General features: G+C 42.7%; 1 protein-coding gene across 12 annotated transcripts in view; it reads right to left on the bottom strand.

The window, feature by feature from the left end:
* LOC112110301 (sodium channel protein type 2 subunit alpha) overlaps positions 1–19,293 on the bottom strand; it is a 93,476-nt gene that overhangs the window by 55,093 nt on the left and 19,090 nt on the right. For 4 of the 12 annotated variants that reach the window (XM_024205827.1, XM_024206067.1, XM_024205746.1 and 1 more), the window contains exons 11-15: positions 18,427–18,710; positions 16,190–16,534; positions 14,922–15,054; positions 12,043–12,281; positions 10,317–10,490 (exon numbers count right to left, since the gene is read on the bottom strand). In XM_024205827.1, coding sequence (XP_024061595.1) covers positions 10,317–10,490; positions 12,043–12,281; positions 14,922–15,054; positions 16,190–16,534; positions 18,427–18,710 — 1,175 coding nt within the window. Of the gene's footprint in view, positions 1–10,316; positions 10,491–12,042; positions 12,282–14,921; positions 15,069–16,156; positions 16,535–18,426; positions 18,721–19,293 lie in introns of all 12 variants that reach the window. The other 8 variants (XM_024205264.1, XM_024205431.1, XM_024205348.1 and 5 more) reach the window with 4 other exon arrangements.

Here is a 19,293-nt window from a genome sequence, read left to right as displayed (position 1 = left end):
ATTTACCAGACTATCAAGGTGAGCTGAATGAGGAGAGAAGCTACTAGCAGAAAGAAAATTATCAGGTAAGAAATTTCTCATTCTCCTGCACACCTTCTCTCCTCATTCATCACTAATGGGATGTAGCAAGAAGTGAAGCACAGAGGAAAGGAAAGGGTAAGCAGAGTTTTAATTATTATTGGAGTAGAATAACAGACAGACATAGAAGTTTCCCCCATACAGAGCAAGATCTTTTTAATTTAAGGAATTATTTGGGAACCAACCCAACAACACCTTCCTAGTACCAATGGAAACCTGTTTCACAAATCTTCCTCAGATGAGGCTCAAACACTTTCCCCCACAATGCCAATAGAGACTGTGTAGAGGGAACCTTGAGTCCTACTCCATAATTAGGTCCCAGATGCCTTACATGCCAACTGGTGCTAAGGATGGAAACAAAAGTATGAAAGAACTATTTCCCAGGCATTGTGGAAAGAAGAACTTAGCTTGAACAGAAAGATTTCTGTAGCTACAAGAATAACCTTTTCCTCACAACAACAGCAATGTGGTTCTTATATGGATCAGTGGTTCTCAAACTGTGGGTCGGGACCCAAAGTGGGTCATGAGGTTGTCAGGGCTGGCTTAGACTTGCTGGGGTGGAAGCCGAAGCCTGAGCCCCACCACCTGGGGCCAAAGCCGAAACCCAAGGGGTTCAGCCCTGGATAGTAGGGCTCAGGTTACAAGTCCCCTGCCTGGGGCCGAAGCCCTTGGGGGGTGGTGGTGGGACTTGGGTGGGCTCAGGCTTTGATTCCCCCCTCCTGGGGTCATGTAGTAATTTTTGTTGTCAGAAGGGGGTCGCGGTGCAATGAAGTTTGAGATGGACCTATCCTCCATGAACTTATCTAGTTCTTTTTTGAATCCTGTTAATAGTCTTGGCCTTCACAACATCCTCTGGCAAAGAGTACCACAGATTGACTATGTGTTATGTGAAGAAATATTTCCTTTTGTTTGTTTTAAACCTGTTGCCTATTAATTTATAAACCTGTTGCCTATTAATTTATAAACCTGTTGCCTATTAATTTCATTTGGTGACCTCTAGTTCTTGTGTTATGAGAAGAAGTAAATAACACTTCCTTATTTACTTTTTCTACACCAATCATGATTTTATAGACTTCTATCATATCTCCTCTTAGTCGTCTCTTTTCCAAGCTGAAAAGTCCCTATCTTATGAATCTCTCCTCATATGGAAGCTGTTCTATACCCCTACTTTTCTGTACCTTTTCCAATTCCAATATATGTTTTTTGAGATGGAGCAACCAGATCTGCATGCAATATTCAAGATGTGGGCATACCATGGATTTATATTAGAGGAAATATAATATTTTCTGTCTTATTATCTACCCCTTTCCTAATGATTCCCAACATTGTTAGCTTTTTTGACCACCGCTGCACATTGAGTAGATGTTTCAAAGAAATAGCCACAAAGACTCAGAGTTCTCTTTCTTGAGTGGTAACAGCTAATTTAGACCCCATCATTTTATCTGTATAGTTGGGATTGTGTTTTCCAATGTGCATTATTTTGCATTTATCAACATTGAATTTCATCTGCCATTTTGGTGCTCAGTCACCCAGTTTTCTGAGATCCCTTTGTAACTCTTCACAGTCTGCTTTGGATGTAACTCTCTTGAGTAGTTTTATATCATCTGCAAATTTTACTACCTCACTGTTTACCCCTTTTCCCGGATCATTTATGAATATGTTGAACAGGACTGGTCCCAGTTCAGACTCCTGGGGGACACCACTATTTACCTCTCTCCATTCTGAAAACTTACCATTTATTCCTACTCTTTGTTTCCTATCTTTTAACCAGTTACCAATCCATGAGAGAACCTTCCCTCTTATCCCATGATTGCTTACTTTGCTTAGGAGCCTTTGGTAGGGACCTTGTCAAAGGCTTTCTGAAAGTCCAAGTACACTATATCCACTGAATCACCCTTGTCCACATGCTTGTTTATCCCCTCAAAGAATTCTAGTAGATTGGTGAGCCCTTTACAAAAACCATGTTGACTCTTCCCCAACAAATCATGTTCATCTATGTGTCTGATAATTCTGTTCTTTACTATAGTTTCAGCCAATTTGCCTGGTACTGAAGTTAGATTTACCAGCTTGTAATTTCCGGGATCACCTCTGGAGCCTTTTTAAAAATTGACGTCACATTAACTATCCACTAGTCATCTGGTATAGAAGCTGATTTAAATGATAGGTTCTGCAATTTCACATTTGAGTTCCTTCGGAACTCTTGGGTGAATATCATGTGGTCCTGGTTACTCATTACTGTTTAATTTATCAATTTGTTCCAAAACCTCCGCTACTGACACCTCAATCTGAGACAGTTTCCCAGATCTGTCACCTAAAAAGAATGGCTCAGATGTAGGAATCTCCCTCACATCTTCTGCAAAGAATTCATTTAGCTTCTCTGTAATGGCCTTATCTTCCTTGAATGCTCCTTTAGAATCTCAATCATCCAGTGGCCCCTAGTTGTTTAGCAGTGTTCCTACTTGTGATGTACTTAAAAATTCTTTTGCTGTTACTTTTTGAGTGTTTGGCTAGCTGTACTTCACATTCTTCCTAATTATATTTTTACACTTCACTTGCCAGAGTTTATGCTCATTTCTATTTTCCTCAATAGGATTTAACTTCCACTTTTTAAAGGATGCCTTTTTGCCTCTAACTGCTTCTTTTACTTTGTTGTTTAGCAACGGTGGCACTTTGCTGGTCCTCTTCCTATGCATTTTTAATTTGGAGTATACATTTACATTTTATTTCATTGGACTCTACACTTTCTTTCACATATAGCTACACTCCCCCACCAGTACAACCTATTCTGTCCTTCCGATATATTTTGTACTCTTCTTTTACTGTGTCCCACTGTTTACCTTCATTCCACCAAGTTTCTGTGATGCCATTATATCAATATCGTAATTTAATATGAGGCACTTAAGTTCACGCATCTTAATATGATGGGGCAGGAAAGCTCTGCACACTAACTGGACAGCATTGAGTTCCAGAACATTGATGTGTAGGGTGGCCTCCTCGGGAGACCCCTTCCCTTGGACCTTTAAGTGGTTGAGATGTGCTCCTCACCCATAAATTGAAAAGTCCATTAGAAGTGTCATTGTTGATAGAGGCCAGGTAAAAAGGTAGTCCACTGCATACCTGGGTTGGATCCCTACACAACTCTAATGAGGAGAGGATTTCTCAAGGGATTATGGCCACCAATCTGTGCTGTACCTGTTTGGCAGACACAATGATCTCTACAACCCTTGAAAGGGCTGCAAATGAAGTCTGGCATGCTATGTGACATATGTGCATGCAAACATGTGCCCCGAGAGTCTTCCTACTGATGTGCTGGGATAAGTCTAGGGTTGGCATAAAGTTGATCTCAGTCTGCAACCTTTCACAGACCTGGGGTCTAACAGTGCCCTGATAAACGCCAAGCTCTGAGTTGGGATCAGCATTGTTTTTTCTCTATTAATCCTGAATCCCAGTATGGCAAAGAGGTCTTGTGTCCTTTAAAGTGAGTCGGTCACTTGCTGGGTAAATTTTCACCCTACCATATGTCTAAGTAGAGATACACCCAGATTCCTTGTCTTAACTATGGGTGGCCACTAGAGCTAGAACTTTGGTGAACATTCCTGGCACCATGAAGATGCTGAAGGAACCTTAGGTACTTTCTGTGAGCTGATTGTATTGAGATGTGAGGCCTCTTGAAAATTGAGAGCCACGAATCAGTCCATAGGATCCAAGGGGAGAGTACAGAGGCAAGTGTAACCATATGGAATTTGAAGTAATAGATGAAAGTGTTGAGGCAATGAAGACCCACAATAGGTATCCAACCCCCTTTCTTCTATGGGATTAGGAAGTAGTGAGAATAAAATCCCCTGCCCCCCCCCATTCTGGGAGCACTTCCTCTACCACTCCCAGTTGAATGAGGGAATCCACATCTTGCCTCAACAGTCTTTTGTGAGAAGAATCCCTGAAGAGGGATGGGAAGGGTGGAAAAGGGATTGGAACAGCTTGAAACTGGACGTGATACACCTTGCTGACGATCTCAAGGACCCACTGGTCTGAGGCTATCCAAAAAAATGGTTACCTACCTCTTGTAACTGTTGTTCTTCGAGATGTGTTGCTCATGTCCATTCCAAATAGGTGTGTGCGTGCCGCATGCACAGTTGTTGGAAGGTTTTTTCCCTAGTGGTACCCGTCGGGTTGGCTGTGGAACCCCCTGGAGTTGCACATCTGTGGAGGTATATATAGGTCCCTACCAACCCGCCGCCGCTTCAGTTCCTTCTTGCCAGATATTCTGACGGAGGGGAGGCGAGTGGGTCTTGGAATAGACATGAGCAACACATCTCAAAGAACAACAGTTACAAGAGATAGGTAACTTTTTTCTTCTTCTTCATGTGCTTGCTCATGTCAATTCCAAGTAGGTGACTCCCAAGCCTTACCTAGGAGGCAGGATCGGAGTTCATGGAATCACTGATTGTCGCACCGCTCTGCCGAATGCTGCATCTTTAAACATCTTATTAAAATAATTCTGTTGAACAATAGCACGGTTAGAAAATTACATTACTGAGCTGTTTGTTGATTTTACCACACAATTTTGCTGCCGAATGCTGCATCGTCTCTGGCCTGCTGTGTAATGGCGTAGTGCGACATAAAGGTGTGGATCGGTGACCATGTCACTGCTCTGCAGATGTCTTGAATAGGAACTTGTGCCAGGAACGCCGCTGAGGATGCCTGTGCCCTTGTGGAGTGTGCCATCAGAGTGCAGGCAGGAATCTTTGCCAAGTAATAACACGCCTGAATACAGGATGTGATCCAAGAAGAGATCCTTTGGGACAAGACTGGAAGCCCCTCCATCTGCTCCTCAGTTGCAATGAAGAGTTGCGTTGATTTCCAAAATGGCTTCGTTGTTTCAATGTAGAAGGCTAATGCTCGTCTGACATCCAGGGAGTGAAGCATTCATCCCCTGTTGCTAATGCGCGGCACCCTCCTGGCTGAAGTTATAGTCACCAAGAACGCTACTTTCCAGAAGCATGTTGCTAAGGGCTCAATAGGAGGTCCCTTCAGTCTAGAGCAGGGGTGGGCAAACTACGGCCCGCGGGCTGCATCTGGCCTGTCAGACTTTTTAATCCGGCCCTCGCCTGCCCAGCTCTCCGACCGGGGTTGGGGGCTTGCCCCACTCTGCCTGCCCAGTGCTCCCGCCAGGGAGTGGGGTCAGGGGGCTTGCCCCATGCTGCCTGCCCGGTGCTGCGGTCGGGGAGTGGGGTCAGGGGCTTGCCCCGCTCCGGTGCTCCAGCTGGGGAGCAGGGTTGGGGGTTTGATGAGGTGGGTGAGCCTGAATGATAGATGGTGGGCCTTGATGAGGTGGGTGGGACTGGCACAGCATCTTTTCTGATTTAAAAAAACACATTGCCATCACAGCTCTTTTGAAAATGAGGCCCTTCAGGGATGCTGCAGGAATGACGTTATTTCGTCTTTGCATGAAGTATGTACTGTAGTACACTGAAAAGTTTTAGCTAACATACAATTTGTGTTCAGACAGGAGAAAAATTGTGTGGTAAAATCAACAAACAGCTCAGTAATGTAATTTTCTAACAGTGCTATTGTTCAACAGAATTATTTTAATAAGATGTTTAAAGAAACTTATGTTGTCCCTGTTTGAATGTGAATTGTTAACTTTGTGATCACTCATGGCTCGCCATACTATTTCCATACCCAGATGTGGCCCTCAGGCCAAAAAGTTTGTCCACCACTGGTCTAGAGAGCACCAGGTTGAGATCCCATGGGGGAATTGGCTGTCTTACTTGAGGGTACAGCCTCTCTATGCCTTTGAGGAAGTGGCCCACCATGGGGTTTGCAAAAACAGAGTGACCAATTGATTGGGATGGAAAGCTGAGATAGCGGCCAGGTGCACCTTTATTGACAATACCGACAGACCTTGATGTTTCAGATGCAGCAAATAGCCCAGGATAAAGGGAATCGATGACTGTAAGGGTGGAATGTCATTTTGTAATGCCCAAATGGAGAATCTTTTCCACTTGGCCAGATACATGGCCCTGGTGGATGGCTTTCTGCTGCCAAGAAGGACCTCTCTAACAGGGTCTGAGCATGTGAGCTCCAAAGGGCTTAGCCACAGAGTTTCCATGCCACGAGATAGAGAAACTGCAGATTGGGATGCTAGAGGTGGCCATGGTCCTGTGTAATCAAATCTGGGACCAGGGGCAGAGTTATCGGCATGTCCACTGACAGGTCTAGAAGCGTGGTGAACCAGTGCTGGCGTGGCCCCGATGGTGCTATTAATATAATTGATGCTCCCTCCCTTCTGACCTTCAGCAGGACCTTGTGTACAAGTGGGAAGGGCTGAGGACCGCTTGTTGATTGGCAATCCGAAGCTGAAGCCCCCCTGTGAATAGACCTTATGGCTGAAGAGGTCATAGCTTTTTTGCCTCCTTAAATTTGGGCGTAGGACCCTGTTGCCCTGGTCTTTCTTTTGTGTTTGCTGCTGCCACAACCAGCGTGCCCGGCTGAGGGTGGGTGAATAGGTATTTGTACCCCTTGGGGAGTACAAAGTACTTCCTTTCCACCCCCTGGGTCATGGGGGGAATGGAGGTGGGGGTTTGCCATAGGGTCTTCTTGGTGATATTCTGGATGATCTTGTTCAAGGATAAGGCCACCCTTAAAGGACCCTCGGGGGTCAGGATGTCCACCAGGGGATCCGCTTCTTCTGAAATCTCCTCCGCCTGGAGGCCCAGATTTTGTGCTACCCTTCTGAGTAGCTCTTGGTGGGCAATATTGTGCATAGTCAGCAATGTGGCAGATGAACCCGCTACTGCCTCGATTGGGGAGGAAGAGGATGCTGCCCTTAGCAGCACCGGGTCCTCCTGAACCTCTAATTCGTGGAGGTCTTCTCGTGCTGATACTTCCTGCACGGTGGCAGGGACGGTCTCGGTGCCGGCCTTGGTGCCGGTTAGGACGCTGAGCTCTGATCCCCGCGGAGGTTCCCGCACTATGGAGGATGGGGGGGGCCTGCCCTGTCCGAGGCAAAATATAGAGATCTGGATTCCAGAAAGGCCACTGTGTGGGCACCTGCCATTGTGGTGGCCAGGACATCATGGGAACTTGCTGATCGTCCTCTTGCCTCAAATGGTGATGACAGCGGTGCTGGCTCCATCTGGAGATGCACGATTCTGGCTCCGAACCCAAAGACGAGTCCGACCTCGGTGATCATGCCAGTGCTGAATGGGACGGTGTTGGAGAGTGGTGCCGAGGGGAGGGTGACCAGTGCCGCATCATGGCCGGTTTGCCCTTAGAAAGCATGGCTCCTCTGTGCAGTATCGGTGCTGCCGGTGCCGGGGACTGCAGGGCTGTCATCGCTATGAGGTTCCTGGCAGCCTCAAACATGTCCGGGGAATGGAAGATCCAACTCCCCCATTTGGCTCTCCCACGCTGGGGAGTCCAACGGGACCGGACTCGACAGACCTGCCTATGAGGCCAGAGTCAACATTGCCGGTTTCGCTGGAGCAGGGGCTGAGGCCAATACGGGCTGTGCCAGCTGGGGACGAAGAGCCAATTCCATAAGGAGAAGTTTTAACCTACAGTTCCTCTCCTTCTTGGTTCTTGAGTGGAAGCCTTTACAGATTTTACACTTGTCTGTCTGGTGGGCTTCTCCCAAGCACTTTAAGCAGGAGGGTCTCCCGTTGGCATAGGCTTCTGGCAGTACCCGCACGGTTTGAAGCCTTGAGACTGAGGCATGTCCCGGTTCCCGAGAAGGAGGGGGGGGAGAACATGGAGGGAATAAACCCCAACAGAAACTTATCTAACTAACTATCCTATATTAAAACCACTAAATAACTCTAATTAAAACTATTTACAGATACAAATAGGAAAGTCCACTAGGGGATCACTTGCCATAGCAAGAGAGAGAAGAAGCAGCTCCAACGACCATCACAGGTGGTAAGAAGGAACTGAAGAGGCGGCGGGTTGGCAGGGATCTATATATCCATGAAGGCGCGACACCAGGGGGCTCCACAGCCGATGCAATGGGTACTGCTAGGGGAAAAGCCTTCCGACAACTGTGCATGCAGCGCGCGCACACATACTTGGAATTGACATGAGCAAGCACTTGAAGAAGAACCCAGGCTTCTTGGAAATAGGGAGGGAGGTTGGCAAAAGGAGGGTTGGAAGGAGGAGGATCTGAAGGTCATCCAGCAAGACTCTAGATGTATGCATCAAAACTGTTGCTTGCTGAAGCCCCAGATTGGGGGGCAGCTGAGGAAGAAGCAGTGCTCATCTTTGGTGAAATTGCTGCCTCTTCCTCAGGCAATCTGAAGACCATTGCTGTGGATAGTACTGACAATATGGTCTCTGTCTCTAGAATGGTTGCTGTTGTCTTGGGTGCTTTTTTGGGGGGATGGGACATACAGTCCCAAGGATCTTAGATTGGCTCTGGGGTCTTTTAAGGTATGGAATGCCACATACATACAACTATAAAGAGCTCATTGCCCTTGAATCACAAGTCCGGTGACCTGGATCCCCAATGGAATTCCTGATGCTTGCAGCCAAGAAGACCTCCTCATCACCATGGCAGAGGCCATCAACCTCTCTGCCGTGTTTGATGCATTAAGCACTGTTTGTATTGCTGTTCAGGCCCTGGGCTGACCCTCTGTCATTAGGCACTTCAGTGCCCTGTGCCGGTCTTTCGGGAGTCTGTCCATTAAATTGGAATGTCTATCCTGTTACAAGAAGAACAGGAGTACTTGTGGCACCTTAGAGACTAACAAATTTATTAGAGCATAAGCTTTCGTGGGCTACAACCCACTTCTTTGGATGCATTGATATGCAGAGAGCAGTGTCTGAAAATTTGACACACTCATCTGAGGGGGTCCACCCAAAGAGATCTAAGTCCTTCATGTCTTTTCTCCTGAGGGGTAGATTGGTCTAGCCTTACACCTTTGCAAGGCTGGCGTTAGGGGGTAGGAAGCAGGGCAATTGCCTGGGGCCCCATGCCACAGGGGCCTGGCATTGGGGAGCTTGGGCTTCAGCCCCTAGTGGCGGGGCTTTGGCTTTAGAAACATTGCAGAAATCCAATGTGTGAACAGGTGAGACTGGGTGGGTGCTCACTCCTTAGTTTCTGCCCTGGCCCCAGTAAGTTTAACGCCTTCCCTGCTGCTTTGACCTCTCAAGGGCCATATGTACTATAAGTATACTGGGGAGGGTATTAATGGAAATATTCAAACCCTGTAGCAGATGCCTGGTATCTCCTTTCTGCCCTTTTCAGTGTCACTGGGATTAAAGGGGTGAGGATTTTCTAGATCAATGTGGATGGTTTGAGTAGTCCATTATTAAGAATATGGTTAGTTACTCCATTGCAGGATATCCAGATGCTTATGTTATTTCTTCTGGATGGCCTCCAGGGAGAATCTAGCATCTCTGCCATTATTTTAACAAGTCCTGGAAAGCCTTTAGCTCATTCATTGAAGCAGCGGATGGAAGATTAACTGCCTCATCTGAGGAGGAGGATGAAATGGCCAGAGCTGGTGACTTTCTGTGGAGTAATTATGCCTACTATATTTGTTTTTTTCCTCATTTTGGCTATTCTATGGGGGAGAAGAACCCATGAATATGGGGGTCTTTACCGGGAAAATGTCCTTATACAGAACACAACTAAGTCAATTGGCAAAGAAAAACTTACCAATACTATGCTAAAACTAGCAATAAACTTCACAAACTGTAGGAGAACTAAGCTAGCTACACACTAAGAGCAAGGAATGCAGATACTACAGGGTTCTGTCTCACAGATACTATAGGGTTCCATCTCGCAGGCATCAGCGAAATGAAGGAATTGAGTGTGGTTGTGGCTGCCCCACCCTTTATGCCTTCGGCTCTGAGGAATGAGAGGGCACTCAGGGCACATGTGCAGCTCCAGCAGACACTGATATTAAAAAGACTCCAATCTCACACACCAAGAGTGGAATCTGTGTGGACAATCACTCAAAGAAGAAAGTCAGATTACTAATACATTGTGAGGAAGATGCACGACCTACAGTAGATGCATGCAACTAGTGGCTGGGCAATTTAGCAGCTTTTAAAAAATTATGCAATGAACTTCTGACTCAGTAATGAGGATCTACTGTAGAATACTCCCTTTGGAGAAAAGTAATGTGCACCAGATTTATAATATACAAAGAGAAAATTAAAAATGAAGCAGTATATTTGTGTGTATAAAGTAAACATATAATGTAAAAGTCTGCATTGTTTACTAGTGTACTTACCAATCTGAATGATCTGAGAACAGATAATCCTTCCACATTTGCAAGACCAAGCTCCATTAAACTGAGGCTCACAATAATACTATCAAAAATATTCCAGCCTACTTGGAAATAATAATAAGGATCCATGGCAACTATCTTGAGAACCATTTCTGCTGTGAAGATCCCAGTAAAGACCTAAAGGTAAAAGATAATCTGTTACTCTAATAATATTGAAGAACATTTTAGATACAAATAATAGTGACAATGTTTAACAAGTTATATGTGTCCAGTGACTTACCAAAATAGAAGGGCTTTCTATGATAAATCTACATAGCTTCTAAATATTTCTGTGCACTGATTTAGCAATCAAATTCAGAAGTGAAGCTAAAACATGCCTCACAACATTTAATTGCTAAACGGGAATCAGCAAAGAAGGGAAATAGGTCTTCTCTTCAAACTGCTAATAAGCATGTATGGAGGTTGTCAAACAGAAACCATTCTAGTTGTTCCTTCCTTCTCAAATGCCATCTTTGCTCAATTTTTTGAGATAAGGCTAAACTTATTTGAGACCAGATTTTTCCATTTTGACACAGACTATATTGAGGATGGTGTGCAGCAACCTTTCTCCCAGGATGACCTCCAGAAGGTCAATCCATGGCACCATCTTCTTCCAAGGTGGACTATGTTCTCCCCTGTGCATCTGTCCACATTGTTGTCCAGTGCACAGGGGCCAGAACTATGGCCCTCTTCCTGTTCCATCTTTTGGGGTTGCTAGCACATCAGGAAGAGTTAGCAGGAAGCAGTTTTTATACTTAGAAGAGTACAGGGACTGCAACTGCAACTCAATCATGGTCTATAATTATCTGATAGTAAAGTGCTCTGTAACCAAGCAGACAAAGATGTCACAAGATCTAACGGCTAGAAGGTGAATGTAGAAAAATTCAAACTAGAAATATGGTGAACATTTTTAACAGTAAGGGGGTAATTAACCCACTGAAACAGCTTACCAATGGGGTCTTTAAATCAAGACTGATTGTCTTTCAAAAAGATCTAATTCAGCTACAAGTTATTGCACTAGCTGCAGGAATCACCAGCTGAAATACCATAGCTGTGTTATGTAGGATATTATCATAACTGTCCCTTTGAATTGTGTCTGCCTCTAGTGTAGGAGAGTACAAGGTAAGGAAAGTTTCTTCTGCCCTTCCTCACCCCTCACCCACCCAGGCACATTCTGAATCCAAATCTGGATTCCATTAAACAAGTAAGTACCTCACAAATAAGGCATAAGGTGTGTATTTTGTAACCAGATTGCAATTTATCGACAAGAGTGATCCTCTGTACTCTATCACACTGATTACCATTTCTGGGAGCATGCCTTTCTGTAAATGAGATCAATGACAATTGAGAGAGCCATTCAAAATATCAGACAATTTTACAGGACTTCTGGTGTCTGCTCCTTATTTGTTCTACAACTAGGATAATTTTTTTGAAGGGGAATGAATTAAACTTTTTTATTAGCAGTCTATTTGTATAGGCAAAACTGGAGGTATGCTTTTGAGGTCTCTTACAAACACTGCATTAAAGAAAAGACAAACAGTGTATCTTAAACATGCACAGTTAAACAGAGCGGCCTGTGAGCATATCACAGACTGTACAAAATATCTTTGTAAGATGTGTAAGGACACTCAATAATTCTTTTTAAGAGAAATGTATTTGTATGTCACATGATACATTATGAAAGACTTACCAGATTTCCTACTGAAAGCACGTGACTAAACTGTTCCGTCATTGGATAATGCTCCATGGCCATAAACAATGTGTTTAAAACAATGCAGATAGTAATAGCAAGATCGACAAATGGATCCATCACAATCAAATTTACAATATGTTTTACTTTTAACCATTGAGTGCAGCAATCCCAGATCAAGCATGTGTTAGCAAATCTATACCAGCATGGTGGGCATTTCTGCCTGGATTCTTCAAGTTCTAGAGGGAAAAGTGTAAAACAAATTTAAAAAGATAGCTCTTTATTATATGTATCAAGTGGGTTTTGTTTTAAGGCCTAAGCATTCTTCTCAATATTTAGGTGACAGAAATGGTATGATGAAACAGATCCCTTGAGACCCAGACTGATGTCCAGCCACAGCAAAAATTAAATAATTAAAAAGAGGAACTTGGACCAATAAATTCTAAAACTGATGTTAAAAGAATTCTAGCTATTCAATTAATAAAATAGCCATTCACAAACCAGAATCTAAACAGGAAGCAAAACACAGCTTTAATTCAAAGGATACCATAGCAGAATCCTGGTGTACTTCAGTCACCTTCTGACACAGTATAGAACTTACCTTGGGGATGGGATGTGGCACATGCTCTCATTTCTTGAGTGAGCTTTTCTCTCAGGTTTATGAGACTGTTTTCCATATCTAATAGCTAGATTGGCCCTATCAATGTCAGAATTGGAGAGACTCAGGACCCAGATTGTAAGGAACCATTGCACTCCATCACTGCCCTTGTTATCCACCAATTATCCCAACAGAAATGGATGGAAGCATCAGAGTACAAGAATACAAGAGAAGGATACATGACTGTTTCCCCATAGAAGTCAAACTAATTAAATAATTTTGGAGGGATTTTATTTGCACTTGAGAGTCAGAGACAGGGTCACTTAGCTCATGCTGTTCTTTTATTTTATATCCAATGGCTGTCACGGCTGAGGGTGGGGACCTCCCTGATCGCTTGAAGTAGTATTTCTGTGACAAGAGTAGAAGAACCTGGTGATTGTCACTGACTGCATGAGTGGGCACCTCATCTGCTTGTTTGATAGTATTCTTTTGGATGAAACCAGGGGAACCCAGTTGCTATCAGCATCTGTGCAAGTGGGACCCTTGCCTGTTTGTCTCTAGACAAGAACCAAGAGACATAAATATGCCCTTAACCTTGTCCTCTTGGCACATAAAACCTTTCCTTTGCCCTTGTGATCTTGAGGTGCATGAGAGACGTACTTTTGCACTTTACTGTAAGAGGGGTGATGTGGTACTGTTTTGTTTTAGTTATGATCTTCTGATTTTCAGATGCTATTTTGCGCTGCTACCCAAGGTGAAAGCTGGTGCCAAGAGCCTCAAGGTGGTAACAAAATTAAAACAAGTTTATAAAAGACCTACAACTTGACCTTTAGCTATGAAGCAGTTAATTTTTTGTTTATTGTTTATTATCTAAAGTGGGTTCACTGTGTGGAAGGAAAAAAGATCCTTGATGGGGCTACTCATGTGAGTAAATTTACTCATATGCATGAGTCTTTTCAGGAGCCGACCTCAAATTAAGCTCCAATCCTAAAACCATTCAAGCATTTGTGTAACTTTACTCATATGAATACTCCTCTTGACTTGAATGATTACATACGGTCATCCTTTATTATGATTTAATTAGAAACACTATGGCCTTGTCTACACTTATGGCAGCATGTAGGGTACATGTGACTAACCGCTGAAGTAAAAAGGAGGCTGTGAACACACTTCAGTGTGTAGCTTCACATGGCAATTAAAGGCTCTGGCAGAAGGAAGGCAGAGGGACACTACAATGCTAAAAATAGCAGTGTAGATGGTGAGAGGCACCTTTGGGCCATGTAGATAGTATGTAGAGTATATACCATAAAATTCTGGCATGTCTTTACTCCACTCATCGAAGCAATGCCTCATCATCTACAGTGCTATTTATACCTTGCTGGGGAGCATGCGGTGTCTGTACTCTACATAGTGCTGTAAGTCTAGACACAGCCTATATTGTTGGAGTGATACGACTTTGTGTGGTTATCCAATCTGATCTCACATACTAAACATGTTTGAGCTGGGTCAGTGTTGGGATCCAAGACCTCAACAGAAAAGACAGCTGCTGCTCCTGAAGGCAAGAAGTTCTAAGGACCTGCTGATGCTATTATCAATGTGGCTCCACAAGAGGTAGAAATGGTGGGAATATTAGTGTAGGCACCGAAAACAGACCTGATCTGAGCAGGGTTGGGTTACTTGGCAGCTAGAACACCAGTGGCTGCTCTAGCTAGCATTCCTACCATTGCTGCCTCCCAATTGAATTGCATTTGTGAGAGTAATGGTGGGAAATTTTATGTAAAAAATCTAGCACTGACACAGCCCTAGACCATGTCTACACCAGGAGCACTTTACTGGTACAGGAAAAATGGTATACTATAACGTCAATACGCTCCTGATGTGGACACTTTGTACTGATATAATAAAATCACCACCATGAGTAAAACAATCTATACCAGTCACTAGCTTTGCCAGTATAGCTTCATCTACACTAAGGATATCTGCCAGCACAACTATGTCAGTCATGGATCACACCTCTTCACACCCTGACTGACACCTATGTCAACAAAAATCCGTAGAGAAGACCAATCCTCAGTCACTTCCCCAAAGTCAAACAGGAATTCTGTGACAGAGCCAGGAGTAGAAGCCTAGTCTCCTAACTCACTGTACTGTGCTTTAGCCACAAGACCATCCCTTCCCATATACACTTCCAGGTGAACAAGTCAAGTGTTGCAGAGTTTTTCTCTGACCCGATATTTATACTATTTATACTTAGTCATATCAAACATACCATGCTACATACCTTCCATTGTGTTTGTGAGTATGCTGGCTAAACTCATTGCTCTTTGCCTTGCACTGGGCTCTGCCAGGAAATCCATAGAAACATGGTAAGAACTTGTCCGTCTCTTTCTTAATTCTGTTTCTGTTGTGGTGCCCTGAAAATAAAATGCTGATAAAATAGACTATCACCATGTGTGTTGATTAATAAGCAAACACTATATGGATTCTATAAAAATGTAGTGAGTTTCCAGGAAAATGAGGGACGTGTAGGTTCATACCCCCAGTATACTGATTTCATTTAAGTCTCAGTTCAGTTAAAAATTTAAGCACATGCCTAACTTTAAGCATGTGAATAGCCACATTGACTTCAACGGGACTACTTGTGTGCTTAAAGTTAGGCATGTGCTTATATACTTTGCTGATTCAGGGCCCAGAAATTCAATTTGCACGTCTTTCTCGCATTGGATTTAACTATTTGTAAATTTGAAAAAAGATCCACGGAATTTGGCACTGAGCTTTTTTATAAATATCTTTCTAAATATGTGGGAATATCTTTTCATAAATCTGTATCTGCACAGCCTACATAGACAGGCAGCTGTGGGCACAAGTGAGGTGTGCATATTTTCTTGGGTTGATTCTTCATTTAGATTGAAAATCTATACAGTAAGCCTATACCTAAATTTTCAAACCAAAATCAAAGGACAAATAATGTCTAATCACACTGAAATTTATACAAAAAATTAACCTGTAAGAATCTTGAACTGACTGAGAGTAGTACCATCACAACCCATTCAAGATAAACACAGTATTCTATTGACAGGGGTATGTGGAGTTAATGGGAGTTATACCATGGCTTAATTTATTCCATTAATTATATATAACCCATTTATCATTTTTGTAATTTTTGACATCCATCTGATATAGGAATGCAGAACTTCCCAATTAAATCTTCAGTGAAAATGTACTGACTGCCTTGATATATAATAAAGCCATACATTTTGCTAATTACATTATTTACTATTTTATCTTGTTGATGCCTAGTGTATTAACAAGTATTTTCAGGTATTTAATTAGAGATTGGGAGACAAATTTCAGTTTTTAGCCTGTGTCATTTGTGGAGAATATTAAAGGTGTTAAAATATGCAGGATCATTCACAGCTTGACCAAGCAGAAATCATTCCCAAGTGATTTCATTTTGTAGAAACACAGGCCTGTGTAGTAAGAAGAGGCCACCTTGCCTATTAGAAACTTCCTTACATTCATAAAACAGCCACTGCTGGCAATGATCACCTCTGGGAGAAGCTGTCCAGGTGACGTGAGAGCCGGAGGTCCACCAACTAAAGAAACCACTCCATTGCAATCTACAGTGCTGTGCATTTTCCCATTTGCTGGAAGCACTGGTACCATCCTGGATGACCTACTGGCCTGACTAATGTTACTGTTGCGCCGTTCACCATGTCTATGTGGAACAAAGAGAGAACCTCTTCTACTCTCATTGTCTTCAAAAGTGCTGTGTTCATCATCGGCAAAGTCATTTTCTGATCCGACATCCTTTGCTCGACCTCGGAAGCTGAAAAGACTCGTTCTGCTGCTGCGCCTTGGGGAAAACAGGGAGCCACGAATGCTCAGCAAAGACTGTATGAAAAGAAAATTATATAATTATTAGCTGAAAATTCTTAAAAAATGATTTCATATGGACAAATACAAAGTTAATATGTTCTAAAAATTTAGTTCATAGACAAAGAAAGAGACTATTGCACACACGTGCGCGCACACACACACTTTTAGGTGGCTTGAGAGTAAAATTAATCAAAGAGAGCACACAAGTGATTGCCACTGCCCATAGTTACTTTTCCACTTAGAAAAATAAAATCAATCCGTTTAATTATAGTAAAAGATGCTGTTTAATGAAATTGCTTCCTCTAACTCTCTGCATATTTTATTGCATGCTGTTCATAAATTAATAAAACTGAAGCTAGACTCTTATTTATTCCTGCTTTGTGTTGGTCTGTATGCTTGGCTACATAAATTTTTTTGCAAATTTCTTGGGCCCTACTTTATACTGACAGACAGCCAACAAATATGAGTTAGCTTAAAAAATGGAAATATTTTCCTAGATATTATTCATTTAGGCCCCAATCCTGCAAGGAGTTCTCAGAGGGTTTTTTTGTTTGCATTTCCTTAAACAAGTACTAACAAGGGTCATCGTGCAAAAACATATGTGCATATGAATAAATTTACTTGTGTGAGTAGTCCCATTGAATTTGATTGGGCTACTCATGTGAGTTAATTTACTCATATGCATGAGTCTTTTCAGGATCCGACCTCAAATTAAGCTCCAGTCCTAAAACCATTCAAGCATTTGTGTAACTTTACTCATATGAATACTCCTCTTGACTTGAATGATTACATACGGTCATCCTTTATTATGACTTAATTAGAAACACTATGGCCTTGTCTACACTTACGGCAGCATGTAAGGTACATGTGACTAATCGCTGCAGTGAAAAGGAGGCTGGAACACACTTCAGTGTGAAGCTCCACATGGCAATGAAAGGCTCTGGCTGAAGGGAGACACTACACTGCTAAAAATAGCAGTGTAGATGGCGAGAGGCACTGTTGGGGCATATAGAGAGTATGTAGAGTATATATCATAAAGTTCTGGCATGTCTTTACTCTACTCATCTAAGCAATGCCTCATCATCTACACTGCTATTTATACCTGTGCTGGGGAGCATGCAGTGTCTGTACTTCACATAGTGCCGTAAGTGTAGACACAGCCTATATTGCTGGAGCGATACGACTTTGTGTGGTTATCCTATCTGATCTCACATACTAAACATGCTTGAGCTGGGTCAGTGTTGGGATCCAAGACCTCTGCATAAAAGACAGCTGCTGAAGGAAGTGTGCTGTGGATTCTGCAGATGGCACTCTTCTCTCTCAGTCACCATTGTGCCAATGCCACAGGAGAGAGGCAAGTGGCACTTTGCTACTGGGACTGCTATCTTTTTTTGAGACATAAAACCAAGGTCCTGAAACTAATGAACACTTTTCACATGAAAAATTTCACGTGGAAATTTTTGCCATGTGAAGTAACTTTGTGTCCCTCATATTTTGTTTTTTTGTGAAGTTCATTAAATGGCTGCTTTGTCATTAGAAATGTGATATTTCAGATTACGAACATGCAAAATCTTGAAACCACTATTCACTCTCTATGCACCCATTTTCACAAGTAAATGGGCCCATTTTCAAGAAAGAAATGTGAGAAGTGACACATTTTTCATTCAGGTGGGTTTATTTTTTTTAATTTGCAATGAAAAACAAAATCTCTCTAATTCTAACAGCTTCATATTTCACTGCAAGTGTTTAACAAAAAGTCCTGACCATTTGAAATGACATTAAAGATCCTGTGACACCTTCTGCAGGAATAAGAATGTTCACCTTGTGTCCTTACCATTACTGCACTCTCCATGACAAACAGATTATGATGTAATAAAGACACAGTTTAATGGATAATACCACTGTACCTGATGTGGAGAAGAGAACCTCTTTTCATATGTCAGCCTGTTCCCTTCAATGGAGAATCGGAAACCTTTCCTTCTGATGCTATCTTCTGATTCAGATTTGTGAAAATCTTCCTCATCTTTCTCCTCTCCTTCAGACTGCTCCTTCTGTTTTCTCTTCTTCCTTCTGTTCCTTCTCTCTTTAGCACTCTTTGAACTCAACTTCGATGCTTCAGAAGAACTTTCAGAGAATCCTCCTACCCCACCTACTCCGCTGAACTCTCTTGAATCAGCTGCTACTGCAGCTGCTGCTGCTGCCTGTTTTGTCACAAAGTTACACACAATTAAAATGTACAACACTAATATTTTTAATTTTTTTTCAAGTGAGTGACTGTGATGTTTGTGAAAGTGAAGCACTGAACACATTGAACCCACTTCATAAAGCATAGCATATTTCACAAAGCACCTTTTTGTCAATGTGTAAGGAACAATAATTCACCAGTCCACTGCAATCCAGACCAAAAATGGCCCTGATATTCTAGCCTGAACCTGACAGGGAGTAGAACAGTCCAGAAGAAAACTGCATCACTGGAGCCACAGGTGAACAATCATGTTTTTGTTGGATTAAAGACGAGGGAACAATATAGCATTTTTGCAATGAATCTTAACCAGCAGACAAACTATACAAAGTTCAGGGAATGTAGTCAAAGAAAGAATGTAGAGAAAAGAAAATATAAGAGAAAAAAATCTGCAGTAACAGGGGATAACGTTTCCTTAAACCACCTTTGCTGGGTCCTTTGCACATATGGATACTTTCCAACTCCTTAATGGACTAGCAATGTCCAGTGACATCATTCCAGTAAGTGGTCTTCATAGAATTGAGTTAAACTA

This window comes from Terrapene carolina, unplaced genomic scaffold, assembly GCF_002925995.2.
Source record: "Terrapene carolina triunguis isolate 2854851 unplaced genomic scaffold, T_m_triunguis-2.0 Scaffold62, whole genome shotgun sequence".
NCBI classification, from domain to species: Eukaryota; Metazoa; Chordata; order Testudines; family Emydidae; genus Terrapene; species Terrapene triunguis.
This window is presented reverse-complemented; position numbering and strand designations above follow the sequence as displayed.